Source organism: Pelodiscus sinensis, chromosome 21 (assembly GCF_052426305.1).
Source record: "Pelodiscus sinensis isolate ZL-2025 chromosome 21, ASM5242630v1, whole genome shotgun sequence".
Classification (NCBI taxonomy): domain Eukaryota; kingdom Metazoa; phylum Chordata; order Testudines; family Trionychidae; genus Pelodiscus; species Pelodiscus sinensis.
This window is the reverse complement of record NC_143072.1, coordinates 23,318,382-23,342,230: the sequence shown is the minus strand read 5'-3', so window position 1 is coordinate 23,342,230 and position 23,849 is coordinate 23,318,382. Positions and strand designations below refer to the sequence as shown.

Sequence of the window (23,849 nt, the reverse complement as noted above, 5' to 3'; positions counted from 1 at the left end):
CTGGATTCAGTGTTCAGAGAATTGTTATTTGAAAAAAATTGTAGCTGTTGGTTATCTGAGACTGAATCTAAACATTGGAACTTGATGTAGCTTGTAAACAAAGACCTCCTCACTGTACTAACTCAGTTCACTTTGTTGCTGCACTTGTTGGGATCCAGTTAAAATCAGTTAAATGGAGAAGTGATTGGCTTATTTGAGATACAAGACATACTTACATATTCTGTGTCATTCCTTTGAAACATACCTTTTTTATATCACAGTAGTACGTGTGACAGGTTTGGGCAAAAAAATCCCCTTGAGACTGTTACTCGATGTGCTGAAATACCAGTGAGACTGCCTTCCTGTGTTTTGGGACACTCCACCACCCTACCCTGTTTAGAACGACCCTGTGGTTTGCTCCAGTGTTGGCAAAGAGTTGGGGTTGCAGCCCTCAGCAGAGGCATACAAACAATGAGATCAACTCAGCTCTGGGAAGGTTCAAAGGGACTTGACAACAACACCCAGATGAAGCCACAATGGGATTAAAATCCCAGATAAGTCCATTTTACTCTGTATAAAGTGTATACAAAGCAAGCTCATAAAATGTTCACCTCCTTTACCAATTGAAGTTAGATATGCACAGCTGTTTGCCCAAGGATGGAGTTTTGAGAGAATGGGGGTGACGGGCAGCAGCTGGGTGCACCGGGATGTGGCTTGAGCAGTCATTCAGGCAGGGTCAGGATTTACTGCCAAGGTGTCCTCACAGATCTCTGGCTTCATGGATGATGATAACCAGAAGACTGATTGCATGTGTGCTCCATGGTGTGTGCTGTCAAACTGTGCACTTAGTCTTCACAGCAGACCCCAAAAGAGCCCCCAAAACCCACAAATCAGATTAGGACCGAAGGTGCTCAGTCAGGTTTATTGTTAAGCAAAGTACAGTAATAGTTGTCAGTAGACTCTACTGAACCATTACACATATGTACTCGTAACAATGGAATGACTCAATCAGTGGGAGGTCCCACAGCCCTCTCCACCCCCCCAACCCCAGTCATCCAAAGACTGTCCTCCCAAGACACCACTTTATATACAGATACGAACAAGTTACACATCACTCCTGACAGGTCAGGTTACCACCCTCTGATCCTACTTAAATCCCACCCATCACCCTGTACCTCATGGTTTGATTAGATCATTTCTATCCATCATGCTGTCATTTTAGACTCTTTCCTGAACCTGGGTCTGTATCTGTGGGGAGTGTGTAGCAGGATCCTTTTTAATGACCTGGTGTTACCATGTGCTTTCAACTTATGCCCATAACCAACTACTGTTCAACACCTGGGCATATTACCAATTAGTGTTTTGCAATCATAGCCTTGTTTGTGCCAAGTTCTGTGAGTCGGTGCCTGCCTCTTGCTCACCGCTTAGCTTTGCTTTTTATATTAGCCAAGTGTTGTCCATTGTTAGCTAGGCCTGTACTACCTGGACTTATGTTTTAGGCCTTCATCTTACTACAGCTTGCTTTTCTTCCTGCTTCCCTGACCATCAGGGAGCAAGGGGAAAGAACTTGGATTCCGTGATTTACACCTCTGCCCCCTCCCTTCACCAGCCAGGAGTGAGAGGCTTGCACAGAATCCAAGTACTTTCCCCTCATTCCCTTATCGTCAAGGGAACAGGAAGAAAAACAAGCTGTGTCCCAGTGTTCACTGCTGCTGCCGCCGCCCTCTCATCCCTCCTCACTCACCCCCGTTCTCTCGAAACTCCACCCTTGTGCTTGCCCCCTCATATCAGTTATTTACACTGGGTTTATTAATAAAGACGTGTATTAAAAGTAGGATTTAAGTGGTCAAAAGAGATAAGAGAACAATGTAGGTTACTAAACAAAATGAACACACAAACTGAGCTTAATACACTAAGATAATTAGTTACAAATCATAATTTTTCACTAACTCTTATTTCAGATGAAGTCCTTCTTGATCCAGAGATGTCTTTTCTGACCTGGATCCATCCTCTCGTTACAATTCTTTTGCTACTTGGTGTTTTCATGTATCTTCTTGGGGTGCACTAGTTGTCTGTAAAGCTAAAGACAATCATTGTTTACTTAGAATTTCCCTAGGGTGAGAAGCCTTGTTAGATTCCCCCACACCTCTGTGAATGTACAAAATTCAAGATCCAGCATCAGGTGACATGATCATGTCGTTGTAGCATATTTGCAGGAAGACAGTTCTTTCCCACTTGAGTCTTGCTAGTGGGCCATTAGCTCTGTGTTTGGCTTCTTTATTATTGTTCCTGATGGTCTAGTAAAAGGCTTTTCCCAACATGAAACACGTTGATGATAGATCTACAGTCAATATTCCAAACTTCAACTGCAGAAATGGTAATGCATGCAAATAGAATATACACAATGAGTAGATTACAAGCTTTCCAATACCTTACAATAATAATTGTGCATAAAGTATTTCCATTTATGCATATTCATAAGCATATTTTCATAAATCACAGGGAAGGCACTGTAATGGTTTTGAGACAGTGTCTTTCATGTCATGCTTCCAAACAATTCAGTACAAGGATGGTAGTTTCTTTCAACAGTAATGTAATGCAATATATTATCATGATACAAATGTGTACACAGTACTGTTGTAAACTTAAGTTGGTCCAAACCAACAGCAATAGTTACTTAAAACTAAGAACATTACATTCTATGTGCAAAAGGTCTGATAAAGCCTACTTTGACCCTACCTCCCATTGACCATGGACACACAAGTTAATCTTCCAAAATGCCTTCTTGTTTATTGCAAAAACCTTTTAAAAGATCATGTAAAAAAGTTTGTTTATAAGCTTTTCAGTGATGACACACTATTGGATCACCTCTAAATACTTCTTGATGCTCCCAAGTACGTGTCAATGTACTAAAGTCTCTTTCATGGTTAAAAAGAAGTATTTCATCATGCTCCTCTACATAGTCCAGGTCACCTCCCCAAGGCTTGCTCAAATCCTGCCACAGTGCTCACTTGTAAATCTTCTTTTTATGCAGGAAATCAATTGGGGATTTGACCATGAGGTTAGATGTGGGTAATACTAAAAAATGTTTCCTATGACATGAAATTACATCATTGGATTCCAGATCTTTCTGCTTTGAACATTTGGCTGCAAATACGTGGATAAATATGCTATACACCTCATTAACTCTTTAAGTAGGAATGGTAAGTATCAGATTGAAAACATCAGTTTTATTAAACTCCATTTTCCATGCATGCCATGAAAAAACCTAATGTGTTATGTAAAGAATGCCCTGATGGTTAAATAGCATCTCTGCAGAAAGAAAGAATTTTTTACTAGATACTTTTTCCTCTTGCAGTTATCTTTAAAATGTATGTGCCATTTATTTATTGCATCTACATGTTGAGTAATAAAAGCTTGAAAAGTGGACGGTTGATTTTTTGGGAAGTGAGGATAGGCTGTATGCTTTTCTTTCTGTATAGCTTTTTATGTTTGCATTTTAGATTTTGCCTACTCTGTTTTTCCTGGAAGACACTGAACTCCTGGATTCCTAATAAGATTACATCACATGTACAAAGAGTGAAAACTAAACACTTTAGAGGGGCAAGGGATTTTTAGTCAGACTATTTAAAACTTCTTGGGATAGTTTTTCTGATGAATTCTGGCCCTTCTGTGCTACTCTGGAAGAAGAAGAAGAAGAAGAAGAAGAAGAAGAAGAAGAAGAAGAAAAAAAGCAAATGGATCTGACTTATTGAGCACTGCCCCAGCATAGGGAGCTCTCAGTTGCTGGTCACCTGGCATATTCAGTTTCTGAGTGGTTGATACCCTCTCTACCCAAGCATAAGGGGTAGAAAGCTGTCAGGTCAGAGTGTGTCTGGAGTGCACTGTGTTCTGATGATCCCCTTTTGGAATATAATCCTTTGGGCAATTTGTTAAGTTAGTGAACCAAGGCTGTTCTTACCTACTCTGGTGCTGGCTCAGATCCACCTTGAGAACTAGGGAGCCATAAAAAGCTGTGCTTCTTAGCAGAAACTCAACAAAACAGAAGTTTGTCCTTTGTTTTTTTCTTTTTAATTTTGGTAATGTCAATTTAAGACATTAGGAAAATTCTGATGAAAAAGTGATAGAAAGCATTTCTCTGTAGATCTCATTATCCCTCCCTTCTTCACGCATGAGCTGAGAAAACTTCTATTTTGTCCAACAAAACTAGCAAGGAGAACATGATATTTTTATATTTTTCAGGCTAAAATAAAGGAGACAAACACATTTTTGGGAATAAGGCCTTTATATAACCTTTTATATAGCACGATGAATTAACAAAAAAAAAAATCACACTAGTACCTTTGATTTCCTTTGGAGGTAACCTTTAAAGCTCATCTTCTACTTGACAATATACTGTAACCTAAAGTTTTCAGCCCCAAATTGCCTTGATTTGTGTTTTGGGGCACAGGAACCATTCATAACACTGTTGCTCAGCAGTCTGGAGTTCATTAAAGCACTCTAGAATTTCTCTCACAGGGTTGCAGGAAAAAAACCAAAACAATGTAGGAGCCAATCACACAATCAGATTAGTCCTATGCAAGACAGAAAACTGTATTTGGATTCTCCTTTTGGGACAGAAGCAAGATAACAGTGAAGCTACTTTTTGTGATAATTGCACACCCACAGTGTCTTATCGTGAATCAATGGCAGACTCTTGGCTGCCTAACGTAGCCACACCACCCACGATTACCATATGGTCTGTAAGGTAGGTTAATGAGAATGGTTCTTCATCTTCTCCCCTCCCTCCAGAAACAAATGTCACCCTGGCTTAGATCCATAACCTCTTAATTTAATACTAGAAACAAAATAATGCTAACTTGATCTGTAGTACCAACACCTAACCAAGTATCCTGAGTAATTTAAATTGAATAGCATATAACTTTGTAGTGTCCTTTTCAATTACACAAATGATGGAAAACACACGGGGACTGCCAAGGTAAATCACAGGCAGCTGGCAACTTTACACATAATATGAAACAGAACTGCTATTCTCAAATATTTTCATATGCTGTTAAAGTAGACTAAGAAATGCATTTTTAGGAGTTAAGACAAAATTAATGAAGAGTTAAAATAAATTTGTTTAAACCTTCCTCGGCAAGTCTGAATTGCAGTTTTGTAAAGCCATGTGAAGATTAGACAGCCTATTGAAATATTAATTGTTTTTCTAACAGTACACTGTATTAGTATAATGGTAATTTTTAGAATTGTGTACATTTAATATGACAAGATACATTAATATTGTCAGGGGCCTAATTCATTGGGACCCCTATTATCCTATGATTTACTAGTGGACTATAACCAGTGATCAGTGGCTCACTTGCATCCCATTTTTAGAGACTTATATTATCTTCAGGTCTTAACTCTTTCGCTGATGTTGCAGTCACACATGGACTTAAAAATATCAACTGCAGCTGTGGACTATTTTTATTTTGCTTTTAAACCTGCCTGATAGACTTATAGAAAAGCACTGTAAATTAGAAAGTATGTAAGTGTAATACTGGAAAAAAACCTGAATGTATTTTCAGTATCAGCTACATAGATGTATAATTTGTATATCACTTTAATGATTTTTGGCTGTGAAAGATAAAAAAAATCAACTGAAATTTTGCTTCTCACACCTGTGACTTTTTACAAAGTTGCCACGTGATCAAGCAGTAAGATTGCCAGAGAAATTATAAAATTAACTTGGGCACTGGAATAATATTCCTCAAAATTTACTACAGTACTTGAGATTCAATAGTAATTGCTAGGGTACTAGTGCTACTGACCTTATTGTAATTAACTAAAAATTGAGAATATTTTTGAAAAATTAGGCCTGTAATTTGTAATTCTCCAAGGTACAGTTGATGTTAAGAGTATCTGTCCTTTCCTTTGCTAAAAGGGCATTTTTATTCTCAGTGACAATTATACCCACTCATTGTGGATGTCTGTAGACCTGATGGCTCTGGACTGCTTTTAGTAGCAATGAACAAATCAACATGCTGCTTTTTCATAAAGAAAGGATATTTATTAGAACAGTAGTTTATCAGTGGCCATTTATATTTCACCAACCAGATATAATTTTGAAGAAATTATATTCTATGGAACATCTTTTGACCACCATGAATTCCATTATCCAGTACATCTAATATGGAAGCATAATTCATATAAAACTTTAATCTTGAAAATAATATCAGAACTACAGGTCAAATCATATTTCAGAAGATGGGTATATGATTACCTGAAATCACCCATTCCATTCCTGAAACCTGAAATTTGGTGTCTGTTTCCATAAACTACCAGCTTCCTTTATTCCACAGAAAACTGGATATAAAGCTCAATAAAATTAAGTGATCTCTTTCCATTGACTTCAATGGGTTTTAGATCAGGCCCAGAAACTAAGCCCATAAATCAATCTATTAGACCACTTCTGACTCTGCAGTAGTCCATGGCTCTACATGCATCAGTTGACTAACTCCAGGTGAGTTATTTTCTATTGTAATGCCTTTCCAGTGGCTATTAACTTGATATATTCCCACTATGCTAATTAATTTTGACTTGAAAAACTTTGAGACCATACATAGTAAAAACTACTGTATACTCAGATGGAGAATTACACTTTTAATTACTGAAAAGTTCACTCTGGATCAGGGATGTTAAAAATCATGTAATTGAATACTCGTGTAACCACATGAAATCTGAGCAGTTACATGACTAGTCAATATTCCCCAGGGCCAGGGGCAGAGCCGGTAACAGCACAGGGTGGCAGGTGGGAGCTGGTCCGTGAGGGGAGACAAGTTTAAAATTTAAACAGCTCCCTGTGCAGACTGGCTGTCTGCCACCCCACGCTACTGCTTCTGTATAAAAGGCAGCAGCACGGGGTGGTGGCAGCCCCTGTCCGTGGGCAGTCTGAGCTCCCAGAACACAGAGGTTAGTCCACACAGCAGCCTCTGTCTGTGGGGAGCTCAGACCCCCGTGGACAGGGGCTGCTGCGTGGAACAGCCTCTGTACACAGGGAGCTCAGACCCCCATGGGCAGGCTAGCTGTGCACAGAGGCTACTTCACAGCAGCCATCCTTGCCCCTCCCTCCCACTGTTGCCTCTGATAGAGGTAGCAGCCTAGGGGGGAGAGGCAAGGTGGCACTGTGCTGCTGGTGGGAACCAGCTTTTAATCTGGCTCTCCCCAAGCATTGGCTCCTGCCTGCTCCCTTTGGCAGGCAGGTCCACGGAGCCATCTTCCCATGCATATAGGCTCCAGTCTGCACCCCTCAATCTCCACCTCCATCAGAGTGCAGGGGTGGGGCAGGCAGATGCTGTGCTGGTGGGAAGCCTGCTTAAAGACAGCTCATGGGCAGCAAGGGGGGTGAACTGATAAACCCAGGCTATCCATCAGTTATTCATTTACTCAACTACCCACTAACATCCATACTCTGGATTGCATTTTGCTAGATTTACAACAATTTTGGTTTACTGTCTTGATCACCTAGAAGTGAAAGGCGAGTACAACACCCTCTGATTTCCTGGCATATCCACGTCGATGGCCCTATTAAACTGATCACATACTAGAGATGTGTGGTCTAGTTTCTCGTGAAGTTATAAACACACAAAGCAGTGTGATAAACGTGCTCGTCTCCGGGATGTTCGTAACACACCTACCAGTCAGACCGCTCTGATGGAAGGTTGCAACTGGGACACGCTTCATTCTCAGCGCGCTCGCTCACCCCGGCACCCAAAACACAGGGAGCGGAAAAAACAGGCTGCTCCCAAGAGCCCTCGGGCACAAGCCCCCCTTCGCCCCTTTGTTTTAAGCTGGTTCTTGTCAGGTGGCCTGCTGCTGGGCCCGCGCTGCGCGCACACAGCCCTGCGGCCAAGGCGAGGGACACCCTCTGAGCACTTACCCGCGTCTGCCTCGCGCCTCTCTGCCTGCAGCATGGGGGCCGGGGCGGTGGGGTGCTCGGGCAGCTTGTGCACGAACGAGCATCCGCCCCTCTCTCTGGTGATCTGTCAGGGAGTGTCCATCCCTCCGCCTGCGGCTCCGTCTCCCTCTTTTCGTGGGTGGGTGGGGGAGGGACAGAGCAGCTTCAGCCTCGCGCCAAGTCCGCGCGCTTTCATGCCTCGGCCCCTCCCCCTCCCCTGTGACGCGTAGTCTCTCAGCTCCCTGAGGGCCGGTGGGGTTTTTTTTTTTTTTTTTTTTTTTCCCGCGCGGCGCACGAGCCTCCACTCCCCCTCCCCCCTCGCTCCCTGCGCCGCTCCCCGCTGCCCACCCTGCCCCCGCCGCGTGCGCGCCCCCGCGGGGCCGGCTCGGGAGAGCGCGCGCAGGGAGGGAGGTTGGCCGGCCGGTAGGCGGGTAGGGAGCTCTCTGCGGGCGCAGTGCTGATCCGCCGGCAGGCAAGCCGGGAATGCGAAGCGATGGCCGCCGGCGGCTCGGGCAGCAGCGCTGAGGAGAAGACCTACCGCCGCTTCCTGGAGCTCTTCCTGGGCGAGTTCCGCGGGCCCTTCGGGGCCGAGCCGGCCCCCGCGCCCCCCGCCGTCGGGGCAGAAGGGGAAGGGGCAGCGGCCACCCCCGGGGAGGCGGAGGAGAGCGACGCCGGGGACCCCCAGCCTCCCACCCCTCCGCCACCGCTGCCGCCGCTGCCCCGGCCGCTCTCCGAGCACATCATCGAGGAGGAGGTGGAGGGCGAGTGCCTGGACCTCTGCCTGCAGCAGCTCTACAAGTAGTGAGTGCCGGGCTGGGGGACCTCGGGGGCTCTGGAGGGGCGGGGCAGGGCTGACCGGGAGGGGGGAGGTAGGGCAGACCGATCTGGGGTGGGGGGCAGGGCAGACCAGGCTGAGGGGGGCACGACGGACCGGGCTGGGGAGCTCTGGGGAGGGGCAGGGCGGACTTGAAGGGGCAGGCGTGTGGGCTCTGGAAGAGGCAGTGGGACCAGGGAATAATGGCCATGGCTTGAAGGGGCAGAGGGAGCACTGAGTGGTTAGGGGCCACAAGGGAAGCGTGGGGGACAGGCCACTTTTGGTGTTGAGATGCCTAGGAGAGGTCAGCAGGGAGAGACCCATGGCCGTCTCTTCCTGTTTTATCTCCCCCCCCCCCATTCCTTTTGTCTCGTTCCCTCCATCGTGCTGGGACAGGGGAGCTAGTTGAAGCCCTGAGCATCCCTCTCTAGAGCAGCTTGGGTCATGTCTTACGTTCTGGTGCCAGAGCAGGAAGGATTCTGCCATTCTGCGTCTGAAACTGACTGTTCCCAGCAGGAGGTTTGTAAATGTGGAATCAACTGCCAAGAAGTTAGTTTCTAATGCAAGAAAAGAAAAAAAGAGGCAATATGAAGAGGCAACATAAGGAGAAGGCTCCCAGTGATTTTGGGGCTATTTGTCCTGTCAGAGAGAGAGAGAGAGGAAAGCCATGTACATCGTGGTTTTTGCTGGGCAGGGGCAATTTCCAGATCTATGCTTTGTAAAGGACTAGAACATAAAGGGAACACATAAGGGACATATTCCCAGTGTGGAAAGGTCTGTGGACTGGAATCTAAAGATCAGTTATTAGTCTTATGTATTGTGTTTGACTGTGTAGGTTTGAAATAGGCATGGTTGTTAATGGTGAGTCTTTCAAAAAGGACCTTGCAAAACTGATGCTATAGGAGGAGACAGATGAACCTGTGAAAATATGCACAGCAGGCTGGGGAGCTTTCTGACATTGAGCTGTTAATTGTAATGAAAGGTGTTACTCCATTGCGGGCACACACACACACACAGAAAAGCAAGTTTTACAACTACATGATCTGCTTCTCTTAAATTCTGATCTGACTTCTGCATTTGTGGATGACAGGGACAGCAGAACATGGGCCTTCAAGGACAAAGCTTTTCCATTCACATGCCTTTTTAAATATCTTTTTAAAAGCCAGACTTGTGCATGGAGCAAAAGGAAAATAAATCTCAATAGGATGTGAGAAATGGGAACAGATTTATTTGCCTTTTGGTAGAAGTACATGGAGTATAACAAATTATTGTGGGTCCAATTCTGTAAACCTGCACTACACTTGAATTCTTCATTTAAGTCAGTGCTTGAAGAACTGGGCTCTATGGCACAATTTGTGTCTCTCTCTTTTCAGATTAAGCAGGCAAGAGCATAAAAAAAACAGTATGAAGGGATCTTTCTGTCATGGAGTGGTCTTCTGCTGCTTTTTCACCTTTGTGCATATCTATGGGTTTTTGAATTAATTGCTTTATAGATTTGGTTTTGTTCCTGGTGACGGCAACACAAAATCTCCTTATAGCTTCCTGTTTCATGAAGCAGAAGGCAGCATCTGCCTCAAAACCAAGGGAATACAGAGATTATGCTATTACAATAGTCTTCTGTCTGAGGAGGTGTTACGCAGAGTTTTAATTGTTAAGCCTCCCATTTTTGCAAATAGAATTTCTGTATTAGATTATGCAATCATAACCATAGACTTACACAACTAGGTGTTTTATACTCAACTATGTAAGCTAGCATTTAAAATAAAATGCAATTTCTGAAAGTCTTGAATGATTTTCAGATGTAGGTGGTACTTTTTTTAGTATCTTAGCAAAAAACCATAGATTCTTTTCAACAAACGAATGTATATAAAACAACAAATCAAAGTGGAATGATTTCCACTTGCAAGCTAAATGCTCAATTCTGCAGTTGCTTACAGAGTTGAGTAGCTATAGTGATTTTAGTAAAGTTACTTGCACAAATGATTAAACTGAACATGAAAATAAAAATGAAGTGGTATCTTTTACTACTGTCTCACTGGCAAGGAAGTAAATGTTGTCAAAGCATGTTTTCTGTGACTATAACTATATAGTAGTTAAATGACTGGCTTGCATAATGTGCAGTCAAGACCCACTACTGTGCAAAATTCAGCAGCTGTTTTTCAGTTATTTCAAGCATCAGGAAATATTTTGTTCTTTTGTTTTATTTTGAGAGGCTATGGATCAGAAATGAGATCATGCCTCCAGTGATGACAAAGTATAGCAATTTTCCTTATAATGTAGCTCAGCCTCAGAAGAGCTCCTGTTTTTTTTAATTTTCTGCTCTTTTCTACCCATGAAATTTGAAGTGTATGATTTCTTTCTAGCAACACCATAACTTTAGAAAATTAGATTCATGCAATATTGATATCTGTACTGTTCATTTTCTGAAGGACGCACATCAAAGTGAATAGTAAAAGATAAGGTACAAGAGGGAAAGAAGCTAATAGTCACTCTTTTGGAGCATGTATTGGAATGGTGGCTTTGAAGCCTTGATTCATTCTAATATTCTGATTGTAACTGCTTGCTGATTGTGTAAAATGTGTATTTTGAAAAGTTACTAAATAGGAGCAAATAAAAAACATGAAAGTTCCAATCCTCCTTTTATTGAAATCAATGGCAATACTAGAGGTGATTTCAGTGGGAGCAGGATCAGACTGTAAGTTTGACCCTTTCTGGAAGTTTTGACTAGAAAAAGTAGTTAAAATTAGATGTAACAATAAATTGTATTTAAGAAAAAAATAACATTCTCTATATTAACACTATTTATTAAAATATCCAAAACACATTTAATAAAGGCATTTTTGCCAAATCACTTGAAAAGCTGTATAAACCATTAACACAGAAAGTATGTAATATAAATATAAATAAATGAATATTAGCGAAGTGGATAGAGAGATGGGATGAGGAGAGGAGAATGAGCAACAACGTATTCTAGGGCCTGAGCCTGTGCCAGTTGAAGCCAATTGCAAAGGTCCCATTGACTTCTGTATTCCAGAATCAGACCTCTAAATTTTCTGAGTCAAACTTTAAATATAAATTACTAGTCTGATTCTTGAAGTAGCAAGCAATAAGTGAAGGATTCGTTTTCAATGCTATCTGTTTAAAAGTCATATGTTATCTATGGAAAGAAGAAATGTTGCCTTTTCTTATTAAAAGTCAAATAATTTTAAAAATCCAGTTGACTTGTCACTATGTGCTTTTGCATTTCTCTTAGCTTGTACAATAATCTTAGTAATCATTTTCACAACTGTTTATATTCTGTTTCATTTTCAAGTTCTTAATGGTGAAATGCTGTATTTTTAAATGTTTATTGGAATTAAAAATACAGAAATAGTTACCTAGTCTCAATTTCTGTAAAAGCAATTTTTTGCTAGGTCAAATTTTTAGACCCAATTTAACTTGAAAATGACAATGACCAAATAGTTATTTCGAGGAACACAGAACATTCCTTGCAATTTGTAGCTTGTAAAGAACATGTAAGAATTATCTGCTTACAACATGTAAGAATTATCTGCTTACTTTCCTTTACAGAGGATAAATCATAAATGTGGCCAGTGAACATTAAAGGAACACTGTTGGGACAATTTGGACCAGTGGTGGGTGGGCAAGTTGCAACCTGTGCGTCACATGCAGCTCACCAGAATTTTGTGTGTGTCCTGTGAGATGTTTTGTTTTGTGGTCCATGTGCAAAAGTTGCCAGATTCTTCTGGTTTCCATCTATATAGGTGTGTTTTCCTACTGGTATTACTAAAGTGACATGCACTTAAAGCAAGGGCACGTGAAGTGTGGTTTGTGCTGATTGAACACAATACTGACTGTGAGAGCTGTGAACTCCTCCTGCATCCAATCAAAGTGCTGCTATGGTTCAAACCTGACACCCTGTAAATTCTAGGTAGCAAAATTATTGTATCCTGCGAGATCATTTTGGTTACAACAATCTTGCGGCCCACTGAGATGAAGGGGCACTCATGTGGCCTGCTCATCATCGCTGGTATAGTCCCAAGTTTAGGACTGAAACACACAAGGTTTTAGAAACCCTAAGTTTAACAGAAATATTTAATTAAGAAAAGAGTGCAATTTATTTGTCCAAAGGTAAATATTCTTAGGCAATATTTGCAACCAAGACATTGCATCATAAAGTTAGTGCTCTAAGAACCAGAAATTCTGTTTGAATTAGCTGTTTTTAATTAGTCAGGTTGGACTGAATGAATGTGAACAGTATACAAACAGCATAAACAGTGACCATTTAATAGACATTTTTTTAAAATTCACTTTTAATGATCTTGGGTTTTACTAAGTACATAGTAAAATACTTTTTATGGTTTAATATCTGTTTACATTCAAAACTGTTTTGAAAAAAATTCAAAGCAGTCATTTTGAAAATATACCCCCATGGAAAGGTATGACCTCCAGCTATCTCTCTTATCTCATAAATAAGGCTTCCTCTCTCTTGCTGTTGAGGGCAGATGTTGATTTATTTTCTGTCTGCTGTGATATTAACCAATATTTCATTATCCTTATATCTATTGTGGTTGGATAGTTACGCACTTGTAGATATTTCAGCATTACATGTTTAGAAGTTTGTGGTACACTGTGTCATTTTTCCTGTTGTATATTCTAGGTTCTATTGATGATCTAAAAAGCCTCCACCCATTTGCATTTAAGTGTTTGAATATAGGTAACGTAGCAGGAAGTACAACTATAGAACTTACCCACCGTGTTCAACGGAGAGATTGACATAGAAGGAATACTTTCCTTTTTCGTGTTTGGATTGTTTAATCCTTTGCCTGGCTTTAGAGTAGAAATGTTGATGTTGCATGTGCTGACAGTAAATGGATTATGTGGCTATCAGTTACTTTTGTGTAGAGAATTGTCTAATGATTACAAATGAGAGACTGACCATCAAGACCATTTTTTATTTTATTCTGAACTCTAGCACCAATTTGCTTTGTACTTTTAATTGTTACTTAACTTCCCTCAATTTACTCCACTGTTGGATGAATGTAATTCACTGGGGATTCGTGGCTGTAATAACTCTTCATTGAAGCCTCTTTCAGGCATAGGAATTAACTTTTAAGGAGAGTTGGGAAAGAAATTGAAACTTCAGCATTCTCACTAATTGTGCCTGCTTCTCTTTTATGAGAGGTTAATTTTATCTCTCAATAAAACTTTGTTCTTAAGTTTGATGATAAATGTTGGGTTTCCCACAACCTTTTAGAAGTGAGCAGAATTTATTTTGAAAATCATTATCATTTGCAAATAGGTCGTATTTACCATACTGATTTTAATTTTCAAAACAATGCTAATGAAGCATGCGCATGTTTGAAACATTGTAGAAAGTTATGTTTATTTTTTCAAAAAAAGGTTAACAATATTTCTGCTTAACTTTTATGCAGTATTAGCTCATGCAACCTCAAGAGTTTTGGCACATCTGTGTCAAATCATTTTACTACAGGGAGACACTGCACAAAATACCCTTCTATTGGCCACATGACACAGAGGCTACAGCACTGTATTTTTTTGATCTTGAAATGTAGGCTGAGTTTCCTTATTAAAACCCAAACTCTCTGAATTTCTTAAATTTATATGGGGGATAGTATTGCCCAATACCAGGTTTACTCAACTTTGGAAGCCCTAGGGAGCACAGTGATACTCACAGCATATGCCCAGGGCCACAACTTAAGTGTGTTTGCATATACATGCAAATATATGCAAATAGCTTATTTCACACTGACGGGCATGAATACAAAGATTACAGTAAGACTATACAACACAGAGGCCCCATTTAAGTCAGTTCTGCTGGTATTAATAAAATGCAATATTTACCCAATTTCTACGCATATGACAGCACTTTTAATGAGCAATGACAGTCCAGGAATTTAACAATTAAAAACTGTATCAACAGAAGACCGTTATATTGACTTCTTTTTTGTTTTGGCTCCCATCCATGGGCCGCAAATGGGTCACGGGCTGTATGTGGCCCACGGGCCATGCGTTGAGTAGCCCTACCCTATATAATGAGAATTTTTCTAGGTTGCTACCAAAACATCTCCAGATCAAACCTTCCCTCTTTCCTTTTTTAGAAAAGTGAGATTTTTGTAACAAGACTTGTTTTAATTTAATCAAAATAAGATGTATTCTAACAAAAAGGAACACCTGCTCAACATGAGTTAAACACTGGAAAGATAAGCTTTGGCACTTTATATAAAATCAAAGTGAATTAGGAGTAGAAATCCCATTTATTTGCAATGGGCAATGGGATTTGTGCTGCTAAGTGATTTAGGTGCTTCTGATTAATTCACACGTACAAGACAAACCATAATCACTTAGGCTGTGTCTACACTGGGCCACTTATTCCGGAAAAGCAGAGCTGTCTACACTGGCCCCTTGAATTTCCGGAAAAGCAGTGATGATTTACTGTAAGAAATCAGCTGCTTTTCCGGAAAAACTATGCTGCTCCCGCTTGGGCAAAAGTCCTTTTTCCAGAAAACTGTTCCAGAAAAGGGCCAGTGTAGACAGCACAGTAGTCTTTTCCGCAAAAAAGCCCCGATCGCGAAAATGACGATCGGGGCTTTTTTCTGGAAAAGCGCCTCTACATTTGCCACAGACGCTTTTCTGGAAAAGCATCCTGCCAATGTAGACGTTCTTTTTCCGGAAATACTTATAACGGAAAACTGTTCCGTTTTAAGCATTTCCGGAAAAAGGTGCCAGTGTAGACACAGCCTTATTGATTTTAAGCCTCTAGTAAAGGATTCTCATGATATAGCATACCTAAGGTGTAAACTTTTTGCATCTTATCATGGAAGAATCTTGATATGAAGTATCTGCTAGGTGTCTAACTTCTGTTATTCCAATTTAAGATAATGGGATTTTGAATGTGTACTGTCAGAATAATGTGTATTGTCAGAATAAGCCTATAGAAAGCAGTATATTCTCCTTTCAAGTCTCAAATGACTATCGTTAACATTAATTGGACATACTAGGTGGTAATGTGTGTGCTTGTATCCTAAAGCTGGGGCCCTACCCAATTCATGGCCATGAAAAACAGGTGACAAACTGGTCTCCCTGGTGAAATTGATTTTTTGTGTGCTTTTACCCTACACTGTACAGATTTTACAAGGGAAATCAGTGTTTCTCAAATTGGGGGTCCTGACTCAAAAGGAGTTGTGGGGTGTGTATGTCACGAGGTCATTATGGGATGGATCACTGTATTACATCCTTACTTCTCTGCTGGCTTCAGACCTGGGTGGCCAGAGAGCAGTGACTGTTGTCTACATGCCCAGCTCTGAAAGTGGCACCCGACCAGTAGCAACGCAAAAGCAAGGGTGGCAATACCATGCTGTTCTTTCTTCTGCCTTGCTGCTGGCAGTGGCTATGCCTTCAGAGATGGGCTCCTGTTCAGCAGCCACCGCTCTACATCTGCCCAGCTCTGAAGGCAGCACCACTGCCAGCAGCAGCATAAGTAAGGGCTAGTAATATCACAAACCTCCACACAATAATCTTGTGAGTTCCCCCAACTCCTTTTTGAGTCAGGACCCCTATAATTACAACACTGTGAAATTTCAGATTTAAATAGCTGAAATCATGAGATTTATGATGTTTTAAATCTTATGACTATGAAATTGACCAGCATGGACCATGAATTTCATAGGACCTTACCTATAGTTTTTTATTCACCCTTTGTCATATATAATTATAAACCACCTAAAAATCTTCAGCCAATTGAGTGCTCTGGCTGGGTCAAAAGTAAGACTTTCTTTGGACTCCATCTTTTGAATGAGAGAAGACTGAGCCTCATTCACTGTGATCTTTAAAGATCTCTTAGTAAACTTTTGTAAGGATGATATTTTTAACTCATATGTCCAGGCCAAATCCCAAGTAATTGCATTCCTCCTACCTAAGTTTACTCTGTATTTCACTTAGACATAGTACCCTTCCTGCTACTTTGTGGTGTTTCTCTATACTGTTAAAAATAGATATTTTATATCAAACACATGGAGGATTAATTGTTTATTTAGGTAGCCTTTTTCTTATGAGGATTAATTTAAAAACTTTGAGCTTCTCAGGTGAAAGAATGTATAAAAGTGCATTGTATTATTATGAAATATTATTACTATTAATTAAAAATAGTTCCTCCAAAGGATCTGTGCTTCCAGCTTTGTGCATAAAAACACTTGTTTGTCCAGAATATTTTTATTTTAAAAGTTTTGATTATATTTTCTCTTCAGTGCTGAAGATGTTTCCCCACATAGACATAGAAGTAATAGATCATTCAGTTGTAATTCTGAGAAGTGATTTTATGTAATATTTTCTTGAATCTGCAGCTAAACCTTCTGAGTGCTTTATAATGTATTATTAGGTATTATAAAGACTGTTCTGTTATTGAAGCATGACTGTCTTCTTACTGTTGTTCTGCCAAACTGTTCACATGATTACACCAAAAGCAAAAGCTACAGTGGCTGTCGTATGTAGAAAAATGGTATTGCCAATGTCTTCCTTTATCATTGCTTTTCTAAGTCACTTGTTCTGAGTTATTCTCTGTGTTTTACTTTGTGTTCTTCTCCTTTGTAATATTGTAACTGGGCAGAAAAAAAGTTAAAAATGGGATGATATGGAATTATCTAAAACATCAGATGCTCTTTGAACCATGTTACAGTCTGTGTTATGCAATACTATCATGATTATATAATGCGAGTGGTTATAAAAATAACATGTGTCCCAGGACAGTATACATATGGGTTTACAAATCAGTAATGTGTCATGGATTACTAAAATATTCCCGATTGTTGCCTTAAACTATAATGTAGTAATCTGCCTCTGGTTATTGTTTAATTGAAATATTACTATCCAAATATTTTAGTGGCTTTATCATTACAAGATATTCAGTGATCATGTAAAATGAATGCAAACCTCAAGCTAATTGTACAAAAATATTTCAGTTATGCTTTTTATACTTTGTTAGGAAGAAAAAATGACACCAGATTCTAATAAGGCATTTTATAGAGAAGTAAACACAAGAGTCATAAATTAGAAATGGCAAGGAAAATAGCCGCCTTGGGGTACTTCAATAATTAATATTGAAGTTGAAGAAGTTAACTAGATTGCAGTATTAGTTCTGTTCATGTTTATACTGAATGGAAAACAGCTTTAGGCAACTAATGACTGACCATCCCAAGGTTTTCAAGCTCTGGCACGGCTCATCGGTTCTGAACTTTGCATGTGATCAGTTGAAAAGCTTCTAGATATCCAGTGGTCCAGCAGGATTGAAAAGCTGGCTGGTGTGCTTCAGCTGCTGTTATCCCTCTGATCCCAGGAAAAGTTTGCTTGAGTCTAGGCAAGTCTGAACTGGGAAACACTTAGGCTTGTCTTTTTATAGCAGATCTTGTTACAGGAAGGGAAGTGTGCTATAGATGGGATACATTAGCGGTCAGCCCTCCACAAATAAAAATAGGAATATTAAGATCCAGTCCCTGTGTAGAATAATCTTTATGGTATTTTTGTTGGCCTTTTTCCTTTAAGGAGCAATCCAATGCATTCATTACCCCAAGTTTGTTGAAAGTTCAATTTCTCTTGCTGTGTAATTTACAGTAAAGACCTGGGACACCTCATCTCATTTGAAAACAGCAGCTTGTTTAGGCTTTGTATTTCCAGAGTGATGTGTCAACCAAAAAGAAAAGCAACATATCAAAGTAAGAGTTGGAATTTTAATACCCACACAGCGCTAGGGCTCTGCTATCTCCTTAGGATAAGATTTTATTACTGAGATATAAACTAACCCCTTAAAAGAGAGTGGTGGGTGACCCTTTAATTATAGGCTATGAATACTATTACACTATGCTGTATAAGTACTCCGCTCCAGTATGGATTTTCTTCTCCTTCAATCCCAACCTGAAGGGATAAATTACCAGAAAGTGATCTAGTCTGGTATTTAGTTAATAGTTATGCTTCTTCCTTTTTCTCTATTGCTCTACAGAGGCAATATTAGGTGATTATTATTAATCCAACCAAGCACATTATATTGGAATGGAACTTCTTGTTACTTTACTCATTGGTTTGGGATCAAAGATCTTTAGTTCTACTTTCCAGTTTTATAATTGGTTAATAATGGTAATATAATTTATTAAAATTCTTTAATTCTCACTTATTTTTTAGAAAGCATAAATTTAACTTTTGGTTTTTAAAACCTTTTAGCTCACCAGAAAATTAGGGCGAAATTAGGAACTGATATTCATTCCATTCAAAATTATTTCAAAATGCAACAAATTTTATACAACCTTTTCCCAATTCCAAAACTGTATTCACTTCTTTTCCTTTGATATCTAGAAATATCATCCTTGTCTGTAGCGGGAGCCCATTGTTTCTCTGTTTTTAAAAAGTACTAGTGCAGGGGTGGCCAACCCGAGGCTCACGAGCTGCATGCAGCTTGCGAAGAAAAAAACTGCAGTTCCTAACGGAACTGGGACGGAACCCAGAACTTCTCAGGTTAGACGCTCTCACGGCCTGTGCCGTTCCACTCACGGCCCCCAGTGCACTACATCATATCCTATGCACACAGCGTCCCAGCCTGCACGTGCTAGCAGCTAGCTGCTGAGCGCAGGCAGCTGCTTCGGCAGCAGTGACAGCAGCTCCGGGACCTGGGCATAAGATTGGAGGGGGAGATGCCTGGCTCTGGAGAAGAGGATCGGGGCGGGGGGGAGGGGGCAGTGGTGCACATGGCGTCCCGGAAGCGGCACAGAGGCTCTGACACCGGGACCCGAGAATAAAGTTGAGGGGGGAGGAGGATTGGGTTACAGCAAGGAGGGGAGGTGTCTGGCTCTGAGGAGAGGAGGGGGATTGGGTTGTACATGGCATTCTGGCCAGCTCATGTTCAAAGCCGGTTGCTCAGCACATGTGCCTCAGTGCCCGAGGGAGACACGCGGCTGTAGTGGCGGCTCTTGGACCTGGGAATTAGGTTAGAGCTGGGGGGAGGGGGATTAGGGCGGGGGGGTGTGTGTGCCTAGCTTTAGGGAAGGGGAGGAGAGGAGGATTAGGTTGAGGTATGTGTGTATGCCTGGCTTTGGGGAAAGAGGGGGGGGTTGGGTTAGAGCAGGCTGCTCTTTCCCTCCCCTAAACAGCTGGCACGCTTCCTGAAATGCCGGGTCTGTCACACCACCAGAGACTTTTCCCCCTGCTGCCTGCCTCCACGGGGCGGGGAGGGGGGGGAGTGGGAGGGAGGAAGGAAGGAGTAGGAATCTCGGGACTGCATGCCAGCTCCAACTTCTCAGGAAGCATGCGGCTGTTGTGGGGAGCAGAGGAAGAGTGTGTGCTTTCTGAGAAGTTGGAGCTAGCATGCAGTCCTGGGACTGCTACACACACACACACCCTGTGCAGGCAGGCAGATGGGGGGAAGGAAGTCCCCAGTGACATGAGAGACTGGGCATTTCAGGAAGCGCACCAGCTGTTTAGGGGAGGGGAAGAGCAGCCCGTGTGCTTCCTGAGACCCGGGATCCCCAGGTACTGGCCTCCACTCTGTCTGTTCCCTCCTCCTCCATGAGTACCCCGCCCCAGCACCCTGTCCGCTCCCCCCATCAGCACAGTTGGGGCCACATTAGTGAGGCGTGAGTGGTTGTTTTTTTGAATCTCACTTGTGTGGCCCCGACTGACTTTTCTGTGGGTCAGTGACCCCGACTCAAAACAGGTTCCCAGCCTCTCTCATAAATAAAGACAATGCTGAAACATTTTGTGTTTGACATAAATATTTTATTTAAAAATGAAACCTGGCCAACAAGCCCCCAACTGGGGCCAAGCCTCCATCTGGCCGCAGCATCATAACACTCCTGCATCCCCAGACCTCAAACCTGAACCTGTCATACACTGGAACCCCTTGTCTTGAGCCTCTCACATCCCCAAACTCCTGCACCCCCACATCCTCAGTCTTCTGCCACAACACTCCTGCACCATCCACACACTGCAAATCTGTGTCCTGAGCCCATCATACTCCCAGACTCCCTACCCTGAGCCCCGCATGCACCCCAGCCCAAACTTCTGCACCCTCACAGCCACAAGCCTGTGGCTTGCTCAGCACCCCAACCTTCCACCTGACCCCAACACTCTCCAGCCTGGAGCCCCCTTCCTGAGCCAGCATCCTCTTCTCTACTTCCTCCTGTTCCCAAATTCCCTCCCAGAGCTTGCACCTCTCACCCCTTCCCAGTGCTTTTTTTTGGCCAGGTTCTAGAGGACTAAAGTAAAGATGAGAGACCTACTATTGCATTGTGATCTTTCTTGGGCCAGAAGAGAGAAGGAGCAACCTTGTATTCTTCTGTCTCGCCAAATGATGAACATTGGCACAAAGGAAAACCAGTCATTCTCTAATCTTCCCTTAACTCTTCTTCCTACACCCAATCCTTTGGATTGTATGTGCTCCCTAAAGATAATTCTGTAACTCTTTACCATCTGCAAAGAAGTTCAGATTTTACTCTCAGTTATTGAACTCCTATGCAACTTCCTTTGAAGTCTGTGGGAGAAGAAAAGGTGTAATTTAGGAGAAAATTTGCCCCAGATTATACCACCAGGCTGGTTAATTGAAAAGGACAAGTGAACTTGCATTTATTAATCTGAATCTCTTCCTCTTGTTTTAAGCTTTTCTCATTGGTGTTAACCTTTCTTCAATTTTGCCGATTACAAATGACCCAAATGATCACTTAATTGAATATTAGTTTTAGAATAATAGTTTTGGCTATCGGTATGAGCTGTATGGTCCATCACAAAATGAAGAAATTTCAGATCACATGCACTTAAACTTAAATCCTGTAAAACAGACATCCCACACGGATAGCTGTCCTGACATATGTTGCCATTTTTAGTAAAGGAGTCAAATAGAAAACACAGAGAGCAAACAATAAATTGAGTTCTAAATCTGTCTTCTGGGATTAGAATGAAAACTCTTTGCTCTGGATTACGTATTGATCTCCAAAGGAATATTGAATGTCTTAAAATACTTTCCAACAACAATACCCACTTCTGTATTGTGGGGGAGAGGAAGAGTCCAAAGGAAGAATTAGAAGATGCTTTCTAAACAATGGGATACCAGTATTGTAAAGTAGTATGTGTAGACAGAAATAATTTATGATTTTTTTGCATGTGAATTAAATATCATTGAAAATTTAGCACAGAATTCACTTATTTTAATTATAGTCAGATTTATCTGATAAATGGTTTCTTATTAATATTCAAAATAAGATCCAATATCCTTTAAGTGTTTTTGTAGCCATGTTGGTCCCAGGATATGGTAGGTCAGATAATGTCTTTCATTGGAGCAATTTCTGTTGGTGGATGCTACAAGCATTTGAGTTAAACAGCTCATCTTCTGGTCACTTATCACTTTGTCTCTCTCAAACGCCGTATGTAAGTTTTTATACAGAGTTTATTTAAGACCTGGTTTTATATAAAATGCATTTGCAACTAAGCTTTATTTATTATCTTTAAAAAATTGATGAAGCAACATACAGTAGAATCTCAAAGTTACAAGCATGTTGGGAATTGCAGTTGTTTGTAACTCTGAAATGTTTGTAATTCTGAACAAAATATGGTTGTTCTTTCAAAAGTTTACAACTGAACATTGACTTCATAAAGCCTTGAAACTTTACTATGCAGAAGAAACATGCTGCTTTCCATTTTTTAGTAGTTTAACAAAATAGTGTATTGTATTTGTTTGGTTAAAATTATTTTGGCTGCTGCTGCCCAATTGTGTATTTTGGTTCTTCTTCGAGTGATGTCCCTGTAGATGCTCCACTGTTGGTGTTAGGCTTGTCCTAGCACTGCAGATCAGAGATTTTTCCAGCAGTATCTGGTCAGGCTATGCATGCATGGCAGGGAAGAGCGTGGCATTTGCACCTTTGGAGTTCACACGTGTGGCCCAACTCCCCTCAGTTTTCTTCGTACCGCCCTCGGTCGCAGACAAAGTCCAATCCTCTCCTCCTCCTTGCGTACTTGTAGATAAGAATTCAGTTCAGTTAGTTGTTCCTGTTGTTCCTTACTTCTACTTGTTAAAAAACCACAAATGCCTCATGCAGGTGAAGCAAAAAAAAAAAAAAAGACAGAAACAGTCTAACCAAATGCCTGACTCTACTGGGTTTAAAAATTGCGACAAGTGTCACAACCCTATGCCCGCCTCAGATGGCCACAGGTCATGTATTCATTGCTTGGGCGAGGCACAAGTTCCACAGAAATGTGTGCATTGTTGTAGCTTCATGGCCAGGGCCCAAAAAGACAGAGAGCTTAGATTCAGGATGCTGCTGTTTGATAAAGCTCTGGAGCCTCAAACAGTTCAGGAGGGGAGTACTCAGCAGGAGAACCCTTCCACCCCCCCGAGGGAAGGAAACGGGCAGGTTCAACTTCATCTAAGCTGCCCATGAAAAAGAAAATATCACCAGCACATTCCCTACCTCCCAGAGTCAGCATGGAGGATAAGCCAGGCACCTCCAGTACCGAGCACCCCCATGCCACATCAGTTGCGGAACCCAAATCGCGAATTCCACAGTCCCTAGCACTGACACCAGCAGCACCGAAGATGTCAGACGCCCAGGAACTGGACTAGACATTGGCACCACTCTCACCACAGATTTTAGGCAAAACACCAGCATGGACAAAGACCCAGATGAAATCTACAAGGGTATGTCTACACTACCACCCTAGTTCAAACTAGGGTGGTTAATGTTGTCAATCGAAGTTGCAAATGAAGCCCGAGATTTAAATATCCTGGGCTTCATTTGCATCTTGCCGGGCGCCACCATTTTTAAATCCCCAGTAGTTGGGACTCCGTGCCCGCGTCTACACATGGCACGGAGTAGGTAGTTCAGATTAGGCTAATTCGAACTACCGTTACACCTCGGAAAGCCTAATTCAAACTACCTACTCCGTGCTGCGTGTAGCCGAGGGCACGGAGTCCGAACTACTGGGGATTTAAAAATGGCGGTGCCCAGCGAGATGCAAATGAAGCCCAGGATATTTAAATCCCGGGCTTCATTTGCAACTTGGATTGACTACATTAACCACCCTAATTTGAACTAGGGTGGTAGTGTAGACATACCCCCAGACACTTGC

General features: G+C 41.6%; 1 protein-coding gene and 1 long non-coding RNA gene across 2 annotated transcripts in view; one reads left to right on the top strand and one right to left on the bottom strand.

Moving 5' to 3' along the window:
* Positions 1–882: 882 nt before the first annotated feature.
* Positions 883–8,209, bottom strand: LOC142819241 (uncharacterized). The gene is made up of 2 exons (XR_012897042.2): positions 4,321–8,209; positions 883–2,345 (listed from the first exon to the last, which is right to left on the bottom strand). It is a non-coding gene; the product is annotated as an uncharacterized LOC142819241 (long non-coding RNA).
* Positions 8,209–23,849, top strand: part of PPM1E (protein phosphatase, Mg2+/Mn2+ dependent 1E) — a 137,763-nt gene continuing 122,122 nt past the window's right edge. The window contains exon 1 of the mRNA XM_075904681.2: positions 8,209–8,716. Coding sequence (XP_075760796.2) covers positions 8,409–8,716 — 308 coding nt within the window. The 5' untranslated portion in view covers positions 8,209–8,408. The remainder of the gene's footprint in view (positions 8,717–23,849) is intronic.